This window comes from Aulonocara sp. 'chitande type north' Nkhata Bay, linkage group LG14 (assembly GCF_057382095.1).
Source record: "Aulonocara sp. 'chitande type north' Nkhata Bay isolate Kocher_YH1m ecotype deep benthic linkage group LG14, A_spYH_male_GT1.1, whole genome shotgun sequence".
NCBI classification, from domain to species: Eukaryota; Metazoa; Chordata; class Actinopteri; order Cichliformes; family Cichlidae; genus Aulonocara; species Aulonocara sp. 'chitande type north' Nkhata Bay.
Window position 1 is genome coordinate 4,812,568 of NC_141357.1, and position 8,525 is coordinate 4,821,092.

Genomic DNA, 8,525 nt, shown 5'->3' on the forward strand with positions numbered 1-8,525 from the left:
GGATCTTAACAAGGATCCAAATAGAGCTTCAACATAAAACAAGAAGAAATGGGAGTGAGACATTTTTTTGGAGCATGCAATTTATTGAAACAATGCTTAAATTGAAACAGGCTGTTTTACAGCTGATCAAAAGTTTAGGGCCACATGCCTTAAAAAAGCCAAATCTGTGCAAAAATGTGGATTCATTGTCATCTTCTGTCAGGTAGTCAGACTGTTATGACGTTCTGATGGCAAAGGCAAAAAAACTTTACCTTTTTGAACGCGGTCGGGTTGCTGAACTGCATAAGCAGGGTCTCTCAGCGCAACATCACTGCCAAGGTGGGACCCAGTAAGACGGTCATTTGGAATTTCTTAAATGATCCTTAGGGTTATGGAACCAAAACGTCAAGTGGAAAACCCCCAAAAATTTCACAAGCACTGAGCTGGAGGATCCAATTGGCTGTCCGTCAATACACTGGACTATCCTCGACCCAAATTAAGGCCGTTACTGGTGCAGACTGCAGTCTCATAACCATCAGATAGCATCTGAGGCTGAAGGGCTTCAAAAACATTACTGACATGACAAGCAGATCCCACCTGAGATGTTTTCTATGCGCCACAGTGGAGGGGGTGCCATAATGGTCTGGGGTGCTTTTTCCTTCAGTGGAACAATTGAGCTTCGGGAAGTGCAGGGGCGTCAAACGGCTGCTGGCTATGTCCTATGTGCATGTGCGTCCTAAACCTTTGATCAGCTGTCAAACAGCCTGTTTCAGTTTAAGTGTTGTTTTCAATAAATTGCATGCTCAAAAAAATGTTCTGTCTCAGTCCCATTTCTTGCACATTACATGCTCTACTTGGAATCGTGTTAAGATCCAGCCATGCAAAAATATGATTTTTTTGCCATTCTTCAAGTGAAGTGGTCTTAAACTTTTGATCAGGACTGTATATGCCCTCCTTATGCAGTCAAAATATCTCTGACCTGTCAGGGCATGGGAAAGTGATCTCTGTTTGTATGTTTTTGTGTATCACAGATCCTGTAGATTTTGTGGTTGAGAATGCAGTATGATAACAAGGTGAGTTTACCTTTCACAGGCATCAATGGTGTGGCTAATAAATGTCCTTACCTTACTCAAACTATGTCCTAAAAAACAGACATGAGCTGCTACCATGCTGCTATTTCAGTTATGATATGTTACTGTTCTGGACATTTAAACTTAAAGAATGCCTTTTCCTTCTTAAAACCAAAGAGCACTCATGAAAATTTAAAATTCACACTTTTTAAAAGTCAATCTTTAGAATTTTACAGATTAATTCAGCATTGTTTCAGCAAACATTTTTAACACAAGACTTGGTTGTAAAACATGAACTACTATATTTAACATAGGACACTGAGAATGATTTCACATGTCACGCTTCCTGTAAGTGGTGCAAGAATCAGTCTCGAAATTTCAGCAGCGACAAACTGTCCAACCCCCAAGATCTTACTTCCTTAGAGATAGCAACTCTGCCAGACAGCAACAGCAATATTCGGCTTTTAATACACCCTGGAAGGACACAACCAACAGCTTTGAGTGTTCACCTGCGTACAGACACTGGTATGTAAATCTAAATTACTAGATTACTGATACAGTTTTGGGTCCAACTCACAGCTTGACAACTTTAAATTGATGATTATGTGAAATTGAGACATATCTATATCTATACACACACACACACCTAAAAACTAAATGTTATGTGTAAAATGTTATTAAACAACAGAGGATACATAAATGTAAATTAGATGAAAATGGTAAAAGCAGTGTTTGAAACTGGTAAATTGCGTACCCTTCAAACCTATGGTGGATTACGAGCATTTTGAGGAACTTACCATTTCCTAAAACATATTATATTGCATATCACTAAACGTTCTTTATTCAAATGATACTACTTCAGACTACGTGCTCTGACAGAATAATTTCCTCTGTTCTAGCTTCAGAGACACAGTAGCCATTCTGAGGACAGCAATGACCACAGATTTTACAAGCCTCACGTTCATATGGCTGCTGCCACTGGCAGCAAGCAATGCAGTGACATCAAGCAATGCAGTGACATCTAATCAAAGTGAAGTCTCCAGCTCTGTGGTAACTGTAGAATCATTCTCTCACAATGAGTTGACAACACATACTCAGGCATACTCAGAGAAAATACCTGCCACGAAAGACGCACAACGAAGAAGTCAAACAATGCCCTCGAATACGATCCTACCTAATACTAAGACAGCACCAGCTCCTACCAGTTCTGCATCGCCTCACTTAAACAGTACTTCCATGGAATCCTTAACAGAAATACAATCTACAGTCATCAAATCTTCAATGACAGATCTAACTGGCACCCCAGCAACACCTACAAGTGTAACTCCAGTGATAATCAACTCAACCCAAAGCCAGAAGACATTAAGCACACACGTTAGGAGGCACACAAACCCCTATCCACCTACATTTTCACCGAAGTCTACAAAACTCATCTCTACTACTAACACATTTACCACACCTGAAGAAGACAAGTCTGAAAGCATGAGTCCAGCTACAGGTGATGATGTGAAACATTCCACAGGCTTATACAAAACTTCAACATCCATCAACAATATCAGAAAAAGGAAAATACAAGAACCTTCAGAAACAAAGAAAACTAACCATGGTAAAGTAGTGGCCGGACTAATCGGTGGATCCCTGTTAGTGATGATGGTAGGATTCCTGATCATCTTTATTAAGAAACGGAAGCTTCAGAAGCAGCAGGTATCAACTACAGACTGGGCGGGTCCTTCGCCATTTCTAGAGGGTGGAGCTAACAATGGCCAGGTAACAATGAGGCCACCTAACCGAATTTCTGTAGCCAGCTTTCTACCTGCAAGACTGTCCAAAAGATTGTCCTTGCTTCCGGAAACAGATGAGGAGTTAGAAGACATGACTCAAGTTACTACATTTGGAGATAAAAACCAGGGGACCACATTTGGCCAAACAGTTGATGGAAATGATGGACCAGAAAGCAATGGGACTAATGCAGTTTTTCCTGAAATGAAAACCACAGTAGACATCGGACCAGAAAGCAATGGGACTAATGCAGTTTTTCCTGAAATGAAAACCACAGTAGACATCGGACCAGAAAGCAATGGGACTAATGCAGTTTTTCCTGAAATGAAAACCACAGTAGACATCGGACCAGAAAGCAATGGGACTAATGCAGTTTTTCCTGAAATGAAAACCACAGTAGACATCGCAGAGACTGCTGAAAACTGTGTTTCGGCTGTCTCTTTGCAAACTAACAACTCTGTGTCCACAAATAATTCAAGCCTCCGTCAAGACCTTTCTGCAAATCAGTCAAATCAATCTGAAGTCATGGAAAATATGTCTGAACAAATGAACAATGCCCTTATGGAACCTTAAGCGAACTTGATCTCTAAACAAATCCAGCAGATGTAGGGTACCAGTTATAACACCCTTCATTGGTTTCCTGGTAGCAGCAAAGGTAACTACAAAAACAGGAAACCATGTTGTTAGTGCATTCGGAAATAATTGAGATTGTGTGATGTTAACCATGATTTCTACAGCAAAACCTGAAGAACAACATAGTAAGGTTGATTAATTGTAGTTTTCTGTGTTAGTAAGAGTAGGAATATGCAAAATAATAATCATACGCTACATGTAGGGGCATTTTCTTGCTGCTAACAGATAATAACATTGCACAGCAAGCAGTTTTATTTACACTGTGTCATGTAACAGTGTGAATAAATACCATACCATGATGTGAACAGGAAGCTTCCTTTTTAACATTCATGTGAATAAGATCTGTCTCATTTCAAATATCATTCAGTTCGCTTGGCCACATCAAAAGCAAGCTCTGGTACATACATGCCTATCTTAATAATATTCGTTTTGCACAATATGGCATATGCAATAGAAAAGTAAGAAAACTAAATATCCCCCAATAAAATTTCCTGTACTTACAATTGCATGTAAGAATCTGGAGGTGCGCTATGGCTTTAGTTTCGTTTAAATGACATTCAGAACCTTTCTGCAAACGTTACTTTTTATCTTTAATTCCAAAAACAATTAAGCTTATGTAAACCTCAGAAGCACGTTTCTCAGGCAGCCTTTTATAATTTAGTTCAACATTAGTAACAGTGGAGCTTGTACAACTAATATAATGCAAATAAATTGTTTTAGCTCTCTGCTCAATTTGCAGAGAATTAAATTATTTCAAAAGAAATAATTTAAAAAATTTTCAATAACCTTTTTAAATTTCTTAAATAATTAAAATAATTGTTCCATTGTTCACAATTGGGTTGTTTCTTTACAATCACATTTGGGAAAGACAAACAAAAACCCCTCATTACTCTAATTTTCCATTTCTGTTTCTCACTTACATAGCGTGGCGTTTTTAGTCAGCAATGGACCTAGTTGCGCAACCACATTTAGTTTAATATGGCAATACTGGTCATCATTTAAGTTGATTAGAATGCTAGGTATTAAAAATATTAAGAGAAAACTATTTTATGTTTAACAATTATCCATTTGATAATTATCCAGTACTTTTTGAGTTAATAAATTAAATTGCATAAAACCACAAAGCTTTCAAAGACTAATCATTGATCGTTGTCTTTACAAGTTTTACTTCTCTGGCGTGGTAGTATAAGTATAGGTGCCACCATCATAAAACAGAAACTCAGACGGGACCTGAAGTATCTGTGTGATGGCCATAATAAGAGCTGTACCAATTCTCCAAATAATAAGGGAAGGAGGGTAAATTCTTCCTTTATTGGTTCCTTTAGCATAGTGTACACTGGACCATCCTTTAAGAAAAGGGAGGAGAAAACACCACTCCATAATTCACTGAGATGGCCCATCTGACCATTCATGACAAAACACAATATAATTTAAAAAAAAGTTGCTCAGCTCTGGTAAATGTTATCTGTGAGTGCCTTTCCCCATTTTCATTGAATATCCTCCTGATATAGTTTTTAACAACAGTTCATTAAATTCACAGCTGAAAGAAGAACCTCACACTGCTGCAATAAAAACTACTTCTGATTGAACTGTAGCCTTGCACGAAGAACACAGAATGCTATATAAGCTCAAGATCTATATTAATTAATAATAGTACTTAAGGTTCTGTGCAACTGGTGCTAATCAGTAAAGTCCTTTGTTATATTGCAGTCTTTAGTATAATTTTACTCCAGAATAGTCTGCTGGAATAAGTGATAGATAGCACTGCCTTAACAGGCATGATAAAATTAGTTACCTAGTATCACAACAGTAAAATATAACAAATAAGATGAATTTAATTTTAGATGCTATGGGACAGATTTACTAAGTGAGACAAATTACTGTGATGTCGCAATTGCTGGGGGATCTATTAAGAATGTGCTTTATTTTTATAAAAAGATGCAGTTAACTGCAGTAAAAACCAGCCTTGTGCCAAGAGCAAATTAGTGGCTCAAAATTCCAGTTTAAGCTCAGGTTTCACACAAGTGTTGCTCTCTGAAAACAGCGTGGCAATTCGGATAAATGTGAGGAAGCTGAAAGAGAATCAATATCCTTTTGATTTAAGAAAATAAGTCTTTCTATGCAAGTGCTTTCTATCTAACATTCACACGCAATCATACTCCAAACTGATGCATCGGAGAGCAACGGGGGTGTTAGTATCTTGTGAAAGGATATTTGGCATGCGAACTGTAGGGATGGAACCCCTAACCTTCAGATTAGCAGATGACCTGCCTTATTACCTGAGCTAAGATGTACAGAGAACACAAAACATTATTTACCATCAGATTATGAGTCATCTTGTGTTACTGTGTCATGTGCATGAATGCATGCATTGCAGTTTTAATAGCACATTGCAACATTCAGGCATAAACCTAACACACTAACACCTATTTCTTACACATTCAGCAGAGAAAAGTTGCTTGGTGTGTGCGCAAAGTTCATTTCTGCTTTTTCATGAAAACAGTGTAACCGAGGAGCAATAGGTGGGGCTCACAGTCTGATGGAAGGACCAGTGGAAACTCTGCATGCAGATTATCTTGCCATATTTAATCTGCATGTTTAGTAGCCTTGGAATTTGAAAACTGATGATAATTCTAGTCATGATGCTTTTACTAGCCTGTAAATGTGTAGTGGCTTAATTTTAATCAGCAAAGTCCACAGGTCTACACAATTTTTAAAAACAGGGATTTGCTTTGCTTTTGCTTTGAAAAGAAAATGCAAACCATGATGCAAAGTGGTTTATGTATACTCATCATAGATATGAATGTAAAGGTAATTTGGAGCTTTTAATGTTTCCTTTGAACTGTTCTTTCTAGTGTGATATGATTGTACAGAACACAGCTTTAAGAACTTTATAAAAAAAACATTATGTGTGCAGGGTTTGATTTATTTAGAATTTTCTAAAACACAGGATCATAAAACAAACACTTTTGTTTGCTAGTTGTGGTATTTCATGTGTCGTATACTAAATCAAGTGTGCTGAGTCCAAATCTGTAGTCGGATTTTGTCTAGGATGTCAGGTTCTGAAGTTATACACAGTATCAATGGCTATTCATACAGACAGAAAAGGAAACTGATTTTATAGTCGTTATATGGGCACTGTACATAACTAAATTTTGATTTAAAACTGTGAGAGATTACAAAAACTTGTACACTTTAACAAACGTGTAAATAGATAGTTCACTTGAGTGTTTATGGAATGTACATACACTGTTAAAAAGTGCTGTAGGCACTTGCTTTTGCGCTTGTGAGTCTCTGCTGTTGACCGCTGCAGAAGCCAGCAGTAATTGCCCATCATTATGGGGTTGAAGTGGCCTTGATATCTTTTCTCCATGCTGGCAATATCCTGGTGGAATTGTTCTCCATGTTCATCACTCACACCACCCAAATTTGGAGTGAAACCCCCCCGCTATAAATGCATTTTGAGTCACATTCAGCAGCAGAGTTGCTGATATGCTGCTAACATGTTGCTTACAAGTTCAACATAGTTTTCAGCCTGATGGTTGCCAAGAAAGTTTTGCACAACTAGCACAGATGCATCCCAAGCGGCGAATTCATGTTCAGTTTGGATCTGAATGTGTCATCATGCATCATTTAGCGGATTTCAGGACCAACAAAAATTTCTACTTTTAGCATCAGTTTTGGTTTTTCCAAATGGAATGGAAGCCATTTCCATTACGATCCATTGCCAAGACAAAGTTTTTCATTAGGCCTAGTTTAATGTGAAGTGGCGGAAAGTACACTTTTAGTGGATCAACTAGTGATGCATGTAGCACATTGTATCGGCCAACAGTTTTTTTTTCTCTTTCCGACAACATAGTATTTTTTTCTATTGCATAAAATATTTTATTCTATTGTATATAGCATCTTATTCTTAATATCTTATCCTATTCTATTGTTATTCTTAATTTTTGCTACTGTAACTTTGCACTGTCCACTTTCTGCTGTGACACAACAGATTTTCCACATGTGGAACTAATAAAGGTTTATCTCATCTAACTCTGGGTGGCTACTGCTTCACTTTGTAATGATTGCGATCATCACGAATGTTCCATAGGCACAGAAAGCACATGTGTTCTGTGTACCCCAACTGTAGACCCAACAGCAGTGCCACAACCTTCAGGTCATCACAAATATTCCAGTTGATCAGCTTCAAAATGAGTTCCATTGACTCATATGTCTCTTTCATTCCCACAAGCAAGTAATCCTCATAGCATCAAAAGTAGACATACAAGCTCAAATGAATTCATACGCTAACATAAATCTTCTTGTTAGTGACCGCGATTGATGAACTGGCAGTTTCTTTTTTCCAGCATAAAAGGCTTTGTTTGACCGCACTGACTGGCTAGGCCAATACTCAGAAGAATGATAAAGTCCAAGCAACTCAGTGAAGATCTAAGAAGGAGAACTGAAGATTTACAAAAACTGGGAGGAACTCTTCCCATGAGTTGGACATAGAAACAACTTTGCGATCCCGTTCTCTCAGTCAATACCCAAAGCTCTTGACTATAGGTGAGGGTAGGGATGTAGGATCAACCGGTAAATTGGGAGATTCGCTTTTATCATAACAGGATGTCTGCATCACTGCAGCTCCAGCCCAAATCCATCTGTCAATCTCTTACTCCATTCTCTTCCACTTAAGGCAGCAACTCATCCCTGACCCAGAGTGAGCACTTGGACCCTTTGCCGCCTGAGGACCATGGACTCAGATTCTAATTTCTGCTGCCTCGAAATCAATAATCTAACAGAACCACATCATCTTCAAACAGCACCCCACTTAGTGACTCCAAGAAGACTGGGTACTCTGAACAGCCACCAGTGAGAACCCAAACACACTGGCAGCAAGCCAATACCCTGCCAGCTCAAAGAAACCATTAAAAAGGTATATATATATATATATATATATATATATATATACACACCGAAAGCACTGTATCGAACGGTTCAATATCGATATGAGTATCGTTGCACCCCTAATAAATACATAAATAAATAAATAAATATATATATATTAGTGCTGTCAAA

At 38.1% G+C, this 8,525-nt stretch overlaps 2 protein-coding genes across 5 annotated transcripts in view; one reads left to right on the forward strand and one right to left on the reverse strand.

Moving 5' to 3' along the window:
• nf1a (neurofibromin 1a) overlaps window positions 1–8,525 on the reverse strand; it is a 136,712-nt gene that overhangs the window by 28,957 nt on the left and 99,230 nt on the right. The window lies entirely within an intron of this gene.
• Window positions 1,063–3,760, forward strand: evi2b (ecotropic viral integration site 2B). The gene is made up of 2 exons (XM_086260640.1): window positions 1,063–1,574; window positions 1,949–3,760. Exon 2 carries the CDS (start codon window positions 1,983–1,985, stop codon window positions 3,399–3,401), a length of 1,419 nt encoding a protein of 472 aa, XP_086116766.1. The 5' UTR covers window positions 1,063–1,574; window positions 1,949–1,982; the 3' UTR covers window positions 3,402–3,760.

Bases quoted from the DNA above. Each gene is read 5' to 3' on its own strand.
- evi2b (XM_086260640.1), top strand. From the start codon at position 1,983: ATGACCACAGATTTTACAAGCCTCACGTTCATATGGCTGCTGCCACTG.